The following is a 19,812-nucleotide window of genomic DNA, read 5'->3' on the forward strand; positions in this document are numbered from 1 at the left end:
GAGTGAAAATGAGCATTTCACCCCCCCTTTAATCGTTTAAATAGGGATACACTAATATTATAATATTCTGGCTGATAATGATAAGCCGTTAATTATATTTATGTTATGGCCGATGCGAAATTTCTTAAAATAAATTTAAAATAAAACTAAAGAGTAAAATCAATTGTTTTAATTTCTGCAAGTGGCATCAAATTATTATTAAATTAAGATTAATATTTCTTTTTGAAAAAAGTCTCTTCTCACCAATGCTGCATTTGTTTGATCAAGAAAAACAGAAATATTGTGAAATATGATTATAATTTAATATAACATTTTCTGTTTGAATATATTTAAAGATTTCTGTGATCAAAGCTGAATTTTCAGCATCATTACTCTAGTCTTCAGTGTCACATGATCCTTCAGAAATTATTCTGATATGATGATTTGATGCTCAAGAAACATTTCTGATTATTATCGATGTTGAAAACAGTTGCGCTGCTTCATATTTTTGTGGAAACTGTGATACATTACCAATCCAAAAGGTTGGGGTAAGATTATTATTTGAGCACCAATAATAATTGATCAGCAAAAGCAAAATGATTTCTTAAGAATCAATGTGTGTGTGTGTGTGTGTGTGTGTGTGTGTGTGTGTGTGTGTGTGTGTGTGTGTGTGTGTGTGTGTGTGTGTGTGTGTGTGTGTGTGTGTGTGTGTGTGTGTGTGTGTGTCAATCATTATGAATTCAGAAGTGAATTCTGTAGTCTGGTTCACATTCAGAACAAGAAATAGGGAGTCACTCCTAAAGCTTTACAGTGTGTTTGAGGCCTTTGGGACTTTGACTGGGTTGTTTTGCTTGTTAGACTGTACATTTGCACTGAAAAAAAAAAAGACATCCAACCCCAATTTGCGTCACACTAATTTCCGTTCTAGAGTTACCGTTCCTCAGAGTCTCTCTCTCTCTCTCGCTCGCTCTGCAGGCCCTGAGGGAGGGTGAGGAGAAGAAAGGAGACATGAAGAAGATAAAGAAAAGGCTGATGAGGAGGGCAGGAAAACAAGCGCACAACCGCACCTGGTGGCACAGGATTCCCATTCAGCCCCGGACAGGGACAGAGCGGCGCCTGTGTGTGTGTGTGTGTGTGTGTGTGTGTGTGTGTGTGAGAGCAAGTGTTTAGAAGCCCACGCTTCCTAGTGGCCGATCAAGTGTCTCTTTCAAAAAAAGAGTGGCAGACAAGACAGCTCGTGGGGTAAGTGTGTGCGTATGCATGTGTGTATTGTCATGTGTGTGCGCATTCATGCTAGCCCATGTAAAAACCCTTCTTTAGTACCTGATGATGAGATGCAGCACAAATATTCAGTATTGTCAGAAGCACACAAGATATCATCCACGTCTATAAACAAATATTAAAGCACCTGTCATTGAACACAGTCAGACACACATAGTGAATAAGCTGAATTCTGCACTGTAAAGTTGACTTATAAACTTTATCTATAACATATACTTTATTATATTTTAAAATGTAATTTATTCCCTGATCATTACTCCAGTCTTCAGTGTCACATGATCCTTCAGAAATCATTCTAATATGCTGATTTGATGCTCGAGAAACATTTCTGATTGTTATCAATGTTGAAAACAGTTGCGCTGCTTAATATTTTATGGGTTTTTCAGGAAAGCAATAAAGCCATAAACTTTATAAACATAATTCATGACACGGGAATAACTTAACTTGTGGGATTTGGATATGGTGAACAAATTATTTAATCTAGTGACATTTTACTGTCACATTTGATCAATTTAATGCGTCCTTGCTGAATAAAAGTATTAATTTCTTACTACAAAAAAATTGAAAGGTAGTATACAGTATATATTACATTACATTACATTATATTTTTTATTAGAAATGTCATGTAGACTTCAAACATGACTGCAATTGCATTTGGTGTCACTAGTGGCCCACTGCATCTTCCCAGCTAACAGAAATATGTAAAATTAAGAACGTTTCGGTTATGAAAATGTTATTCCTGAGTTTCCTCTGAACGTTGAAAGTTTTTGGGTTATGTGAACGTTAAGAAAACATTTCATTTGAGAATTCTGCAAACATTATGGAAACGTTTCTTTTGAATGTTGCCTGAACGTTCTGAAACAAGTAGTAACATTTAAGAAATATTTGAGCGAGCAACTGTTTCAGAAAAAAAAAAGTCCCATGAACAGTTTATAAATATTTTTGTGTGCTAACATTTTGAGAACATTATTAAAGACTAGATATCTTTGAACAAATGTTCTATTAACATTTTTGGAAGATTTTTTGCATTTATCTTTGACATAACACTGTTCTGAGAATGGTCCCTGTTGGGTTATTAACAGTAGTATTATGCTTTTCAGAAAATTATTTTTCACACATTAACCTTTGTAATCTTTGTGCGCTGGAATTTCAACATTGTCACTGAGACGACAAGATGTCTGCAAGAGCTGTTGTGTCTGATGCAGTCTCGAAAACATCCAATCCAAAACAAAACCAGGAACGATTGCTTCTGTGTTCCATGAGCGTCTCGTATCGGTTTATCAGCTGGTCCACAATAATCCAGATGAAGATAGCAATCCTGCGTCTGTTGGTTAATCCCTGTCGGAATGTGTGTGAGTGTGTTGCCCGTATTAAGATACGGATCGCACATATTACCTTCCAATGAACTCTGAGTAAAAGCGATGTAAAATCAACACGAGTAAACATGGACGTCGGTTTTATACAGTTTTTCTTTTTTACAGTATTAATAAAATTCGGCCTATGCTTGAGACTGCAATGGATGCCTACTAACTAGAGCAGTGGTTCTCAATTCCAGTCCTCGTGACCCACTGCTCTGCACATTTTGTATGTCTCTCTTATCTGACACACTCAGTTCATGGAGTCTCTCCTAATGAGCTGATGATCTGGTGCAGGTGTGTTAAATAAGGGAGACATACAAAATGTTCAGAGCAGTGGGTCACGAGGACTGGAATTGAGAACCACTGAACTAGAGTATGTACCTGCACTATTAAAGTTACCATGAAATCAAAATAACTTCCCCTCCCTCCTGCAGCTCATCTCTTTTCTGATGATGCGTTTACTGGCGAGAGGGCGGAGCAACCTGTCACTCACATGAGATCCACCAATAGCAAACCACAACAATCACTCTAAAAAATGCTGGGTTGTTTTTTCAACCCAAACGCTGGGTTGAGACTGTTGGGTAAGGATGCTGGGTTGATGTAACCCAATTTGGGTTGAAAATCGTTCTTAATCTGTAACCCAGCAGTGCTGGGTTGGGAACGCGGACGTGAAAGAGAGCACGCACGTCACGCAACAACACGGACGACACCAGTCGGAGAAGCCGCCATTTTCTTAGCGCCTTCAGGTGGAAGCAAAGAAAAGACGTTTATGCAGTTTATGGTAAATAAATATACAAATTTCAAGTAGTTATCAATTGGTTTTTATCCAAGAGTATTTTGAGATTTCGTGGAAGGTGGAAAAGTCAAAAAAGAGCTTTTATGGAAATATTCGCGGAAAAAATCTAGTCCCGCCCTACATTTTCCTTCTTCAAGTAGCCATTTTACTTGAATATAAATCACAATAGGGAAGAAAAGTCTATCGCAACTTTCTTTTCTTGACAACTTTAAAAATAAATGTTCTTTATTGCCTTCTATGGTTCTATCGGTCCATTCACACCAAGAACGATAACTATAACGATAATAACTGCTCGCGTCCACACTAATGCACGATATCATTAAAAAAAAAGTAATGGTTTCAGAAATGTTCTTTGAGGAACCAAAAATGGTTGTTCTACAGCATCAATGGTGTTCTAAATGACTATTTCTGAAGTTCCATTTAGAGTAGAATGCTGCCTTAGAAGGAAGCTGCCTGTGTAGACAGTGAGATGTGTTTTTGCAACGAAGCTTGTTGTCGAGCAGCAGGACACAGCGGGGCTGAAGCATGAGAGCGGAAAAGTTGCGCAGTTCTGTGTAAGTTCAAGACACCGAGTGCCATCGGGTCACAGCACAAACAGCTCACGTCGAGCTCGTGGGGCAGCTTTTCACACTCACGCAGAGCTCGTGATAAACCCACCAATCACAGGGCCGATCACAAGCTCAGGGTTCAAGTGTGTGTCAAGGAGAGAATGCCCACCGTTCTCGACTGTCCACGTTCTGACCATAATAACACACATGGAGGAGCTTCAGAGGACCAGATCAATGGATTCCATTGGAATGAATCCAACATTCTATTTTCTTGCATTTGAATCTCATAAACTGCTTTGCAAATATGTCTTAATCATGAGAATGATCGGCTTTACAGGATCAGGAATTCAGAAATAGTTTTTTTTTTCTTTCTTTCACAAAACAGGACGTGCTTTAAAGAAGATTTATGCAGCTTTTTTCGTTAAAATGAATAACTAAAATTTCAGTCTGCTAAAGCATCATGTGGTGTCAGAAGACCTTAATTACAGTAGTGATGTCCGGAGGGGATATTTGTTTTTAATGACCCTACAAGGTTGATTAAACCATCAAAATATGTGGAAAATATTTAATATTTTTAAAAATGTTAAATATGAGGGAAGAACAAAACCCTTAACTTGGTTAAGGTATTTAGCTGACCAAATTATTAGACAAAAAAGGCAAACTATTTTACTATGCAAAAAATATCTTTTAAAAAAACATACAATGTCTACAACACATTCACTTATTAATATTCTGTTGGTTCTCTCTTGTTTTCATAGTTTCTACGTATGACAGCCTGGCCAAAAAATTATGTCTGCTCAATTCTGCATGTTTAATTGCGTTATCGCAAATATAACAATTGACTCCAGGAACAACTATGCAATATGATCAAAATCTTTAACACATTTTTTTATAATATTTGAATAAAGGGTGAAGATGTCAATTTAGGCCAGACATCACTTATAGTCACTACACATTATTTTTATGTGGTTTTGTTTTTGGACAAATGTGGTCAGTAATATTAACTGTTATTATATGAATGAAAATGATCTCCATGACAGTATTTTCATTAATTGGAATAAATCTTAATAAATTAAAGTTAAATAAAATAAAAAATATTTAAATAAAGTTAAATAAAAATAAATAAATTAAATCTTAATAAATGTATATATATATATATATATATATATATATATATATATATATATATATATATATATATATATGATAGTATTAAAATATGAGGGAGAATAAATTATATATTTTTTTAATTTTTGAAAGAAGTCTTGCTTTAAAGAAGAAAATAATTTTGATGTATATCAGCCCAGTATTTATTTATTTTAATGACAGCCGATTCTTCAAATATACAAATGACAACATTCCCAGCATGCCTTGCTGCTCTGATCTTCTCCTGACTGCCCAGGTCACGGCTAGTGTAATTACAGAGGACAGGAACAAGTCACTCACACCCATCAACTATTGAAAATGGCACTGACTGACAGAAGAAGAGAAACCAGAGAGAGAGTGGAGATGTCTTAGGCTCTGAACGAGTGATGTCCTTCTCCATGCCTTGAAACTGTCAGTCATTCCAGACAAAAGATCTATATTGTTCTATACTGTGCAGACAAAATTACATATGGCTCCTAGTTCACACTTCTGACAGGTGATAATAATGCGCTGTGTGAATGAGTAAAGTGGCATAGTGTGCTGAGGTCAGGTTATGACTTGTGTAAAATGGCTCCTGGCTGTTTAATCAAGCATAAGTTTGTCAATGATGTGCTGAGTGAGGAATGCCGTCTCTCTTCACCGACAGGCTGACTCAGTGATCATTTGACACTGTGTGCTTAACATGCTCAGATCAGTTTGGCTGTGACATGACACTGTTTCAAATGGCAGGAGTTGAATGCAGGCCTGAGAACTTCTTGGTGTAATTCCTACTGTTAAACAGAAGTCACTCAGATGCTTTAATGGCCACGCTATGCTGCCCTCTTCTGGTGGATGAAAGTAGTGCAGCAGAACTCCTGGCTGTCACGTGACTCTGAGGAAGGTAGACCTACTTTGCCTCCATCATGTGGCCATCATACCCAGTGGGTAAGCGTTTGGTATTAGTTTGAAGGTACCCCCGGGAGCCGCCATTGGCTAACAAGCCTTCACCTGCTGTTAGCATCCCATTGACTTCCATTCATTTTGGCGTCACTTTGACAGCGAATAACTTTACATCTGAGGCGTTTAAAGACTCCATTTGTCCATTATTTATTTCTAAAGAAACACGACAATGTATAAAAGGCTCCATTACCTTGTATCTTACGTTATGGCCCCGTAGGAGCAGTTTTTGTAAAAGTAGGCTAACGATTGCGTCAAAACCACGCGACTCTCTGGAAATTACCGTAGAGACAGGAAGAGAAGCTCGCGGGCAATTTGGGGGACGCGGAGGCATAAAGTCAAAGGAGAAGCCCATAGAGAGTCATGACGTTGCTCCTGCTCCTAGCTCATGGACAGCTCCTTCTCACACTCTCCGTCTCTGCAAGATTCGGAAGGGAATGGTTCCGATTTCGTCAGGCACAGCTGCTAGAAAACTTACAACTGTCAGGCAGGCTGCTCACGTCACATCCCCGTCGTCAAGCTCAGTTTGAGTCTGCGCAGTACGCCTGGCAATCAGGAAGTAACTGCTCCTTATGTGCTTCAACTTCTCTCCGTTGAAACCTATGGGGTCGCTGTGTCCAGTTTATATACTGTCTATGATCATACCACACTGGCAAATTTTTGAAAATTAGCATTTCAGTATTCCATATTCACTGAAAATTACATACTATGTACAGTATATATAGTATATCCACCTTTTTTGCAAGGCGGAAGTAGGCCTAAGTTGCTTCTTTTTTTAATGTGCGAGACTTCCGACTCATAATAATAATAATAGATAGATATAGAGAATAATATATAGTTCTTAGTAATTGTATTGTTCATTGCTTCAGTCAAGGGACGTATAGTTGCTAATGTGCGATGGCAAGCAGTGACAGACTAAAATTAAGATTACATTTTTTAAACACTTGCCTTAATAAAGTGAGTAAAAGCAAAAGGTATAGGCATATATGGCTACTTATTCAATTTGTTCATTATACTTTTTCTTCTTAATTCCGATGTGTGAAGTTACTAAACTTGCAAAAGAAAAACTGAGTAAATTTTACTTATTGTTTATTGAGGGATATTACAAAAAAAAAACAGCATTATGAAATGTGATATTTAGGACTCTGGGGGAAAAACAACACTTCCAATATTTCCAGAAAAACATGTTTTGTATTAAAAAATATGTTTGTTTGTTTTTTTTTTTGCTTCACCAATGCATTCACCCATGTTCACTTAATTGTGATCACAGATGACTAAGATTTTAAATCATGATTTTACCTTTTAAGTTTTGAGTTTATTGGCTTCTATACATTATATTAAAGGGATAGTTCACCCAAAAATAACAAGCCTGTCATCATTTTCTCACCCTCATGTCGGACCCTTCTTTTCTCTTTGGAATATAATAGAAGATATTTTGAGAAATGTTTTTGTACTTACATGGTTTGGTTACCAACATTCTTCAAAATATCTTATTTTGTGTTCTGAGGAAGAATTTGGGTGAACTATCCCTTTAAGACACAATGGGGGGAACGTGAAAATGTACTGCAACTGCCTTTCAATGGCATTCACTAAATAAATAACCCACAAGGAAATGTCTAGCCATTGTTATAATTAAGGTTACATGGTCAAAGCCCTTGTCCTGGACCGTGTGTCCCTCAGGGGGATGTTTTTCTTCACTCAGCAACTCCGCGCTGCAGCATCAATCCTAGCCTGACTGACGTCACCCCCAAATTTCGCAGCTCCGATCACTACCTCGTTAATTTTGCCTTGTGATCAGAAATGGCGGAAAGATTACTCGACGTCGAGCTATTTTTGTCTCCCAAAGCTCATTAGGTGCGGAAGGGGTGCCTGCTGAAAACACACCACGCGACTCTTGTGTATCTGTCTCGCGCCTGTGAGCTCAGGTTACCGCGAACACCGCTCTGCGTCTCAGCGCGTCCCACACAAACACACACTTTTGTATTCTGGGGAGGGAAAACAGACTCCATCGGACACTTCGAGGGACAAACTGCTTGAAAATGTTGACCCTGTTGTCGGCTATGTACTTGGTGGTGCGCACGGCTTCGGCGCAGGTAAGACGCCTCTCCTTGACAACGGAGGCGTAATGCACCATAAACGTACGTTTTTTCTTTGAACACAAGCGGTATGCGTTAACATATCAAGGATTTATCCTTACCGTGCATGCTAAAGCAGAATTCGCCATATATCTGATAGTAATATTTAAAGCAATTGATTTCAAGATAGAAATTTCATATTCAAATGGTTGCAGTGTTTTGGAATGTGGTGGCTGATTTATAGGCGGTCCAAATAGTCTTTACCTGACCCAAGATGGTCATTTGCTGGACATTGCAATATAAGGTGATCTGGTAAACCAGTCAATTGCCATGTTAGATCAAGTAAAAACCATTTAGGAGCAGCTAATGACCAGCTTGAACCTGCTAGAAACCAGCTATTTAAAAAAACACATTTTCCATTAGGGATTGGTTAATACTGGCATTAGTCTCATTCATCATGCACGCCTTGAAATCGTATAGTGTGGCAGTAGGGCATGATGATTAATTTAGGATGCTTTTGGCAAGCAGAGTCCAGCACCATGGATAGCACTCGCTCCGTCTGGATCTCCACCTTTCCAACGGGGTGTTATGTAATGTTAACTTGGCTGAAGTGCCCTTGTCCCAAACAGGAGCAAATATCTGCATCAGTGTGTGGCTGATCTGTAGCGGTGTGTTAAACACACACCCATGCTGGTCACACCAGAGAAATGCAGAGGCAGACTATGAAAGTAAAATGCATCATTTAGCCTGAAGGAGAAGCCAAGCTTACATTGGTTAACCCAGGGTCATTATTTAATCCTGACGTATGGTGTAATCATGTTATCTTGTTAACACACCTTGACTTTTTGTGACAACTTTTTAAGATAAATTAAATTAATTAAAAGATAAAAAGCAAAAAATCTATAAATAAAATAATAATAATATATCAATTGTGGTTTTTGCTGAGATTAGCTCTTGTGCCATCAAGCCCTGACCTCCACTTTTACATTTAGCACCACAATCTGGGGTTAACATTGTAACATCTGTGTTGTACCTTTCAAAGGGTTTAACCCATCAGGCTTGTATGAAATATATATATATATTTGAAGAGTTCAGATGCAAAAGCCTCTAAGTGCCATCTGAAATTTTCATGTAGAATTATAATTTTTATCAAGCTCGTATATTTAAGTTCAGTAATTTCACTTAAATGGCAATGCAAATTACCTATTAATTATCATTTAAGTGAAATTACTTAACTTAAATATACAAGCTTTATAAAAATGATCATTCTAGAAGAAAATTTCAGATGCACTTTTGCATCTGAATTCTTCATATATAATTTTATGCCCTTAACACCTCAAAATGTGCAATTTGGTGCAGTTGTTATTACTTTGGCCAAAAAGTAAGATTAAATTCTAATAGCTTTTAATGTAAATCAATGAGATTTTTATAACAGCAATACAGACATACATAAAATGCATAAATATCAGTTGTCACTCTATAAATAATATAGTAAAATAAAGTATGCTTAGTTTTATGATCAAAGCTCTATAGTTTTAATTGTGGGGCGAAACATATAATGCAATGCAATACAATTTATGATTGAGAGATGGACACATAAACATTCCTCAAAAGCCTGATATTTTTAACATGATTTTTCTTTAAAAAATTATGTATGAATAATAAAGTAAACAAGTTAACCTACGTTGCTTCAGTTTAGTTAGTGTTTAAATATGAATAACACTATAACAATTATTCTTACGTTTACTTTACAAAGTATAAAATATCAATCAGGCGACAGAAGGCATATTGTAGATTGTGCACAACAGTTTATCCCAGCAAAGTTTTGATCATGTTGATAAATTAGAGAACTTAGAATTTACTGTATCATATTTGATACAGTAGTCTTTATAGGGTTAAAAACACTAAAATCACACCACAGAAGTGAAAGCACATAAGCTATTTGACCTTACTGGTCTCTTTATGCACATGGAAATGCACATGGTCTTTTTATTAAGGACAGTGGAGCTCATGAATTTATATATGAAAGTGAAATCATGTCTTTAGAACATGATAACAGTTTGGCATCACACGAGGTCATGTGAGATTCTGATGTGCAAATGTTGCCGTCAAAAATGTGGCTGTTGTGACAGAAGGGGAACTTGTTTTAGATTATTTACATAATCTCCCAGAGACCACAAGCATGATTTCATTCGGACTGAACTGACAATAAGCTCAGTTATTAGTTATATATTTCAATGAGGTCCAAAGAAAGAGTCCATAGTGAAAGTGTTTCTATTTTGAAATTTATTATAATAATTCTCAAATTATAGTATAAGAGAAAATCGCATAGAAAATTATTGCTAAATTGGATTTGACCTCTTGAAAAAAATTTTTGGTGATCATGTTATCCTGTTTGTGAATGTTCCCAAAAGCTTTTTGTGCTTCAATGGAAGTTGAGCTCTAATGGCGCTTTTCCATTACCAGTACCAGCTTGACTCGACTCGACTCGACTCGACTCGTCTCGGCTCGCTTTTCGCTCTGTTTTCCATTGCAGATAGTACCTCCACAATAGTACCTGGTCGTCATAGCGACGCCGCAGGAAATGATGACGCAGTGAATAGTGACGATTCTCTCTGACCAATCAGCAGTCTGCCGTGGTTTCATGTCACATTTTAGTATCGCCTCAGCTCGCTCAGAACCTCGCCGGAGGTACTGTAATAACTCTGTAATAACTCTATTCTAAATTACAGTAGTTACCGTAAAAGGCGGCTGTTGTTTCGGTTGCTGCTCTCGGTGACTGACGTCTGTCTAATTCTGCATAGCATTAAATGTGCTGATGACGTGTGATGTCTGCGCGAGGTGTGGAAATACATACGCTAATAGGCAGGTAGGCCACCGTATCATTGCATTCAGACCAAATTCAATGACTGGACGAACATTTGGTCCTACAGACGATATATATATATATATATATATATATATATATATATATATATATATATATATATATATATATATATATATATATATATGTATGTATGTATGTATGTATTTATATATATATATATAGTACCAGTCAAAAGTTTGGAAACATTACTATTTTTAATGTTTTTGAAAGAAGTCTCTTATGCTCATCAAGCCTGCAGTTAAAAAAAAAAGTAATATTATGAAATATTATTACAATTTAAAATAATGGTTCTCTTTTTTAATATACTTTAAAATGTAATTTATTTTTGTGATGCAAAGCTGAATTTTCACTGTTTTTGAAAGAAGTCTCTTATGCTCATCATGATTTCTGAAGGATCATAAGACACCAAAGACTGGAGTACTTGCTGATGAAAATTCAGCTTTGCATCACAAAAATAAATTACATTTTAAAATATATTAAAAAAGAGAACCATTATTTTAAATTGTAATAATATTTCATAATATTACTGTTTTTTTGTTTTTTTGCTTTTTTTTTAACTGCAGGCTTGATGAGCATAAGAGACTTCTTTCAAAAACAGTAAAAATAGTAATGTTTCCAAACTTTTGACTGGTACTGTATATATATATATATAAATATATATATATATATATATATATATATATATATATATATATATACATTTACTTAATGTATATTACTTACTTAACGTAGTTACAATCAGGATGTGAAGAGACTTTAAAACCAGCATAACAAAAAATGTTTATGGAACAAATCACCTACCCTGCCTTTTAGTGTCATCTGAAGGTGACAACATGAAGCTATTGTGTCAACATTTGAGCAGGATATGTTGTTATTAAAGAGTTAGAAACACACACGCACACACACAAACTGTCTTTAATGACCTCTTAATGTCTTTTGTAAAGGACATAAGGATACACATGTCTTCAAAGTCCTCTTTATCACTCTGTAAAATATGCTTATTCTGTTTGACTGATTATTCAAATGACATAACTTCAACTAATCTGTTTTCAGTTGGCTATCATAGACAATTTGTAGTTCAAGGACCCAAACCTAACACCATAACTCAAAGGGACTTTCAAAACTCGACCTTTATACGGTTTCTAAGGCTTATGCTCCTTATATGCAAGTGCAGGGGGCGTGTAGGATGGGAGGGCTTCAGCGCGGGTCATTATGGGTAAAGGAGTTCCTTTTGTAAGCTGGTTGATGGGGGAGAGTAGCTAAATCAACTACATATCCCAGTGTACAGCGTTTCTGTGCCTGTGAAAGCACATGACACATTTCCATACAAGAATAGAGGTGACCCTCCGTTCAGTCTGAGGAAGAGCAGCAGCACAGCTTTGTCGCGCATCTCAACCTGCACAATCAGACCCGAAACATGGTGAGATCCTCATCCCTCCATTTTAGTCCTGCACGATATTTTAGCATAATCAAATCAAGTTCGCAATGTTTTTTTCTTTGTATAGCATGCATGGTGGGCTTGTTTGATCTTCCAAGGGTGATATTTAGTTTTTGATATCTGGATTAATTTAAACTCTGTGATCAGGAAACGATTTATTTTGAATCATTTTGAAGCAGTTTAATAAACGTTTAACTGCCATTTCCGCGTTTGTGGAGTGTGTGTAATTGAGGTGCCATCTTTTGTACCCATTGGCGCTATTATGTCGCAATTTTGTCAGATTGTTTTTTTGAATACTTCGAAGTGGAAATTTTCGTCGAAGTTACAGTCTCGCGCACATAGTGACGTTACCATGGTCGCGCGGAGCATCCGTGGCATCACCGTTTCATTCATTCATTGAGGAGGATATAAGTAGAAATTAATGAATTCCCATTCGCTGAAACAGTTATGTGCAACTAAATATTCAAATCTGCCACTTCTGATATAATTTTTTTCTTTTCTTTACTGATTCCAGAGAGTTAGGCCTTTGTTCCAATAAATGGGTCATGCTATTGACGCCCGTGACTGTGTTTTGTTGCAGGCCGAGCCGATCCGAGTCCTGGTGACTGGCGCAGCGGGACAGATCGCTTATTCTCTGCTGTACAGCATTGCTAAAGGAGATGTGTTCGGCAAGGACCAGGTGAGACTGGGTTATTGCGTAACATCACACTGGGGGGAAACTGCAAGTGGAGCAATCTGGATTTTAAACCATGCTCTTGTGTTATGTAATGTGTGATTTAAAATATGCGACTCTTTTGATCCCTCAGAATAAGTCACTGGTTATTTATGCAGTATGGAATACATGTATTGTGTGCATGGAACACTTGAAAGCCGATATTTAGTCATTTTGAGATGGTTTTGAACTGATAATTTGAAACCGACCTATACGGCCTATAACAATAAAATAATCTTACTGAATATTTGATTGATAACAGCAAAATACAACAATAATGTTACTGGATATTTTGAGAGATAAATATGGAAGCTTGTTTCTGCCATGGGAAAAAATAAATAAATAAGGTAATGATACAAACTCGCATTTCTGAAAAGTAAACTTGCAATTGAAAGAATTTTGTAATTCCGTGGCAGAAACAAGCTTTCATATTGATATCTCAAAACCTCTAGTAATTCTGCTCGCAATTGTGACTTTTTTCCCCCTCAAAACTGAGAGATATAAACTTGCAATTGCGAGTTTCAATACTGAAAAATTATTTTCTGTACATTAGTTTATATCTTGCAACTCAGAGGGAATGTCAGAATTGCAATATTTAAACTTACAATTGCAAGAAAATGTATGAATTCGGACTTAATAACTCACAGTTGCGAGTTTATATCACATAATTCTGAGAAAAAGTCTGAATTGCAAGATATAAACTTTCAACTGTGAAAAGTCAGAATTGTGAGATGAGAACATTTTTATTTGGGGGCGAAAACAAACTCCCATATATAATGCAAATACATTTTTAAATAAATTTATTTATGGCATTGTTAGGTGCTGTTGTTTAGAGAGCCACCAAATGGTATTTGAGTCTTAAGCAAATATTGTGTAAATGTTTGGTCATGTTCATTAAAAATGTGTAATTTCAACGCCTAGCCTATATCACACATGTATTGTTTTAAATTGGCATTATATCAACATCAGTCATATCGTTCCATCGCTACTTCCTGCTTCGCTTGCCAAAATGTGCTCTAATTTTAAACCTGAAATTCAAGAAAAGACATGAACGAAGTGTGCTACTGAACGTGTATAATTGTATGTCCTCTGTCTAAAGTGTATATTATGCTGCACATATTCTATTCCGAACATGTTTTCTGTCCGTGGCTGATGCAGTGTAACATGCATGTTGTTTCTCTCTGCCTCCTCTGTCAGCCAATCATCTTGGTGCTTCTGGATATCACTCCCATGCTGCCCGTGCTGGATGGGGTCGTCATGGAGCTGCAGGATTGTGCTCTTCCTCTTCTGAGGGGTGAGGGGTTGCTTCTCTTGTTTTAATCAAACCTCATCACAGTGGCACAGTTTTCATCAGACTCCTAAGGGACACTCTGTACGGCAACTTGGTTTATTTATAGCCAACATCTGGAGTGTATTAAAATGCAGAAGAGCAAGCGTGACTCTGCAGAACGGGTCTGCAGCAGTAGCACACACAAAAAACATCATGTGGTACGCAGTGTTTGAAGAGCAGGGAGGTGTAACCAGCACCGGCTGACCTTATTGGCTCGCACTGTGGGATAGACTCTGACCAATGGGAAACGGGATGGCGCCACAACAATGGGAGGCGGAGAGGATTGAAGTCCATTTTGGTTGAAGTCCATTCTGATAAATAGATCTTTACTAACTGTCGTTCTGAAGATTAGCAATGAAATGAGCCAATTCAGGAAATATCAAAAGCCTCATAAACGATTTATGGTGATGTTAGGGTTAGATGTCAGGAGATAATGTCAGCACATGCTCCTGTGAAATAATAGTCTTGGTACAAACATAATGAGGCTGCATTTCCCAATACTGATGCTGAAATGTTTGCATGTGCAGTTTACGTGAGTTTATCTTTCAGTCACATGCATTTCTCCCATGCTTGATCAACTAAAATAGTCTACAACTTATTACAATAAACAATAATAATATTTTTTTTCCTGGTCCAGTCAGGCTTAACTTAATTTTATTTTTTATTTTTTTTACATAAAGCTTTTTTTAGCTACGAAAATTTTTTAATTTGCAATAATAGCTGGAAAGATTTCATGCCATGGAAATTTGTTGACCTAAATGTTACTCTGATACTATTTCTGTGTCCTGTTCCCCTGTCTTCCCCCTTCACAGATGTGATTCCTACTGATAAGGTTGAGGTGGCCTTCAAAGACCTTGACGCTGCCATCTTGGTGGGGTCTATGCCAAGAAAAGAGGGCATGGAGAGGAAGGACCTACTGAAGGCCAACGTGGCCATCTTTAAAACCCAAGGTGAAGCACTGGAGAAGTACGCCAAGAAGACAGTCAAGGTAAAAGTCTGCAACAGATAATGCAGCCTGAGTGAGTTTTTGTGCTCACATGATTTGCCGTTTAATTTTAGACTACAATGTGATAATTTGATACAGGCCTAATCATGCCTGGCGTTCAATTTTTCTTTTCTTTCCACAGGTGCTTGTTGTCGGGAACCCAGCCAACACCAACTGTTTGATCGCCTCCAAATCTGCTCCCTCCATTCCTAAGGAGAACTTCTCCTGCCTGACCCGTCTGGACCACAACAGGGCCCGCTCTCAGGTCCGAACCCCGCTGCCTCATTCACCTTCAGTTGTTATTCTGCTTTATTGAAGTTCTCTAAGTCTGTGTGCTTTCCAGAGCTGCAGGTAACTGAGCTTTTTATTGTCAACTCAATGGCAGTGTCCCACATATAGCTTAGTTCTAGAGTAGCCATTTATTGGTATGTACTCTAAAATAGTTCATAGACCATCAGAGTGACTTCGGTGTTGATGTTGTGTGATCATCATATGCCTTTTTAGAGGAACTTTTAGCCCTCCCTGCAGATAAGCACATATCACACATACAGGCCTCTTGCTCATTTGCAGTTTTCCTCCATGCCTGTAGGTGGCGATGCGTGTTGGTGTGTCCTCTGACAATGTGAAGAACGTGATCATCTGGGGAAATCACTCCTCAACTCAGTACCCAGATGTGCACCATGCTGTTGTCAACCACCATGGGAAGGAGATGGCAGCCTTTGACGCTGTGAATGACGAAAGCTGGCTGAAGGGCGACTTCATCTCCGTAAGTCCCAACACCTGAACCACTTTTGTTGGATTATCAGGCCTTTTATTATCTAGGAGGAAAATCTGAAAAGCCATAACCTGCTCACAAAAAAATTACGTCACATTTGTAAATGGTGAATTTTTTTTTTTGTGCCTTTGTCGGGACTTATGTCTATTATAAAATGGATAGTTCCAACTAGAGATATTAATAATAAATATCATAACTTTTATTTTATAGCGATATTGACAAGAAAATATAGACCAAATTGTGCAGCCCTACTAACAAGCACAGCAAACCTGGATTTTTTTTTTCTATGTGAGCTCTGCTTCATACATCGCTGCACTATTGACAATAGACATCTGACCGCACCTTTAGACATGACCTCTTGTATCTTATTGCTTAATTTCCCCAACTGTAAGTCTTTTAACTTCTGTATGGCAGACGGTGCAGCAGAGAGGTGCAGCTGTCATCAAGGCCAGGAAGCTCTCCAGCGCAATGTCTGCTGCCAAAGCCATCTGTGACCACATGAGGGACATCTGGTTCGGCACTCCTGATGTGAGTTTGCTCCTCTGTGAACCCTTTACAGAAGAAGACATTTCCAGTTTTTCCTAAATATTTCCAGTTTGTTAATGCTAAATCATTCTGTCTCTGAGCAGGGCGAATGGGTGTCTATGGGCGTCTACTCCTCTGGGAATTCCTATGGAGTTGATGATGACCTCATGTACTCTTTCCCTGTTAAGATCAAGGTTTGTCTTAGGGCTGGGCGATATATCGCGCGATATTGTTATGCGCATCTCGTCAGTAAAGCCGGTTCTTTGATTAGTAGTAAATCGCCATCACCTGCTTTCAGATGGAGCGGCATTTACTACAAAGAGCCGTAATTAACTGACAAGCTGAGCCATATCGCATCAATATCGCGGACGTATCGCCAGCGATATTTAATGCGATATGGATCAGCTTGTCAGTTAAATACGGCTCTTTGTACACGGCAAAAACTCCTGTCAAATTAACACTCCTGGGAGTGTATGAGTCCACACTCGAGTGTTTAAGTTAATGAGATAATTAAGTGATTAATTTAGTGATGATTGAGCATTATTGAAGACACCTGATGTTAACAAGCAGAATCACAGAAGGAGAAAATCACAAATTGTAAGTTACCATTATTGTGATGGGTATTTGCTTTAGTTGGGCTCTTGACCATTATACGTTTACTTTAGACTTTGTTTGTCTGCTGTATCTGAGTTATAACTGCCAGATGAGCAAAGAAAAAAAGTGATCTGATGGTGTTGGTTATATTATGATAATCAGATCCTTCTTTCTGACTTTGATGTTTGGTTTTGTTTACAGCATAACTGTGACTGCATAAATGACCAGAATTTTTTTATATAATATGAAGGATTTCTTAACAGTTGTTTAAAAAAATCTTTCTTTTAGGCACACACAGATGTCAAGATTCAGTCAATGTATCTCAACAATGGTGACGAGCAGAATATTCAATTAGGAAAAGTAAATTACATAGACAATTCAGATCATAATTTATTCATACCGCAATGCATGATGGGAGCCATTAATGAGTTGTGATTGGTGGCAGCCACTGCAACATGCTTTATTATTGTCACCATTGTTGAGATTCACAGGCTGATTATTGAAGTCTGTGTTTCTAAAAAAAATCATTTGAAAGTCTTTTGATCAGAACAATGTTTATTAAATATTTTGAATTATAAGTACTTTTAATCATAGGCTGAAGAATCACAAAACTGCTGCTATCAAGTTAAACCAAGCAATTTCAATAAATTTCATTTTTCAGATCACAGAATGATTATTTCAAAACATAACCAACACTATCAGATCACACTTTACTTTGTTCATTTAACTGTTATAAATCAATAACAACAGTCAACCAACAATAAAAGTTAAAGTAAACATGTAATGGTCAAGAGTCCAACTAAAGCAAACACCCATCACCTTAATGGTAACTTACAATTTGTGATTTTCTCCTTCAGTGATTCTGCTTGTTAACATCAGGTGTCTTCAATAATGCTCAATAGTCACTAAATTAATCACTTAATTATCTATGATGAGCAGATCAGATGTCTGATATATGATGACACCAATCAGAGCAGAGTATGTTCTCAGAGGAGGGGTTTAGAGACGGAATCCTTTATCAAACGGTTTCAGATTCTGTGAGAAAAGAGATGATGCTGCAATGTATATTATGAGAGAATTAAAGTGTTTTTTTTGCCCTTGGATGCATGTGAACCTATTGTAGGAGACCAAAACAAAATTAGGAACTTAAGAAATAGCATAATAGGGGCACTTTAAATAATGAATAACTGAAATCAAAGCATTGAGTAGTTTAAAAATATAAGGTTTATAAGTTGTATGTAAGTACTGCTCATTTCCGTGTGTTTCTGTATGTCGACCACAACAGAACAAGACCTGGAAGGTGGTCGACGGACTCGCCATCAACGATTTCTCCCGCGGTAAGATGGACGCCACCGCCACTGAGCTGGTCGACGAGAGAGACACGGCACTCACCTTCCTCGGAGCGTGACTCACGACAACACAGCAGCCGTTAGACCTTTCCAAGTCCCCAAATCCCCGACTGTAACGTCCTGTAGTTGTCACAGCTGACCGTGTGTGTGTGTGTGGATATTCATGTATCTTAACATGTGCGTGCGTGCGTGCGTGTGTGTTGCTTCACCAGAAACGTTTGCAATGTAACTTGCCCTGCTTGAAGTGTCCGGGGCAAAGCCTGAAGGAAAACATTTCCAATTAAACTGTTACGCACATGGTTGTCCTGACCAAAATAATGATCATCTGTCATGCAACAATAAAATGCCATGTGGAAAATGAATGTCAGACTTGTTTGGATTGTTGTTCTCATACAAGATCATGTCCATCTCCTCTCTAGCTATGAACACACAAAAGTTCAACCTATCAAAATATATATATGTAAAAATGTTTCCATAATTGGCTCCAGGAGAAGCTTGGAGCTTCAGTCTTATTCTCCTTTTTCCTTGTAGAAAGGAGGACTGGAAATCATTTAAATTCATTGGTCAGAAATGATGGTTAACCTATTTCCACCACATAATGATTTGGTAAATCCCAATTGACATAAAAGTTCAAGATTATGACGTCATATTTGAGAGATGAAAATTGAAAATTAGGACATACAAAGTCATAAATATTAGATAAGAAATCAGCTATGACAGTTTAAATTATGATTAAGTAAAATTAGATCATTTCGATTTTTTTTGTCATATAAAAGGTTGCAATAATGACATGAATTCAAAATCGGTATATAAGAAATTTCGAGTTTTATTTTTTATGTCATCACAATTATTATTACTCTTTCGACTTTCATAAATATGACTTACTTGGTCATAATTTCTAATTTTATGTCATAGTTGTGATAAATTATGATTTAGCAAAGCATGATTTTTTCCTTATAAAACTTTTATTTAATAAAAGCACGGATAAAATAAAAGTGTATTGTGTGTTTGTTTACAACCTGAGATGAACAAGAGATGGCGCTGTTTCACATGCTTTCTCTGTCGAACGCCATCAACAAACAGCTGTTATTTGAT

At 37.3% G+C, this 19,812-nt stretch overlaps 1 protein-coding gene across 2 annotated transcripts; it reads left to right on the forward strand.

Annotated features, from left to right (window-relative positions):
- The first annotated feature begins 7,628 nt into the window (after positions 1-7,628).
- mdh1aa (malate dehydrogenase 1Aa, NAD (soluble)) lies at positions 7,629-19,702 on the forward strand. 2 transcript variants are annotated; one of them, XM_081361714.1, is made up of 9 exons: positions 7,629-8,137; positions 13,028-13,126; positions 14,357-14,453; positions 15,302-15,477; positions 15,617-15,739; positions 16,064-16,240; positions 16,664-16,777; positions 16,879-16,968; positions 18,654-19,083. In XM_081361714.1, the coding sequence occupies exons 1-9, from the start codon at positions 8,084-8,086 to the stop codon at positions 18,774-18,776; spliced, it is 1,053 nt and encodes a 350-aa protein (XP_081217840.1). In that variant the 5' UTR covers positions 7,629-8,083; the 3' UTR covers positions 18,777-19,083. The 2 variants fall into 2 exon arrangements, with proteins under 2 accessions (XP_081217840.1, XP_081217841.1); XM_081361715.1 differs by lacking the exon at positions 7,629-8,137 and adding an exon at positions 12,256-12,429 and having other exon boundaries at positions 18,654-19,702.
- The last annotated feature ends 110 nt before the right edge of the window (positions 19,703-19,812 follow it).

The sequence above is a fragment of the Scardinius erythrophthalmus genome (assembly GCF_964197995.2).
Source record: "Scardinius erythrophthalmus genome assembly, chromosome: 3".
NCBI lineage: Eukaryota > Metazoa > Chordata > Actinopteri > Cypriniformes > Leuciscidae > Scardinius > Scardinius erythrophthalmus.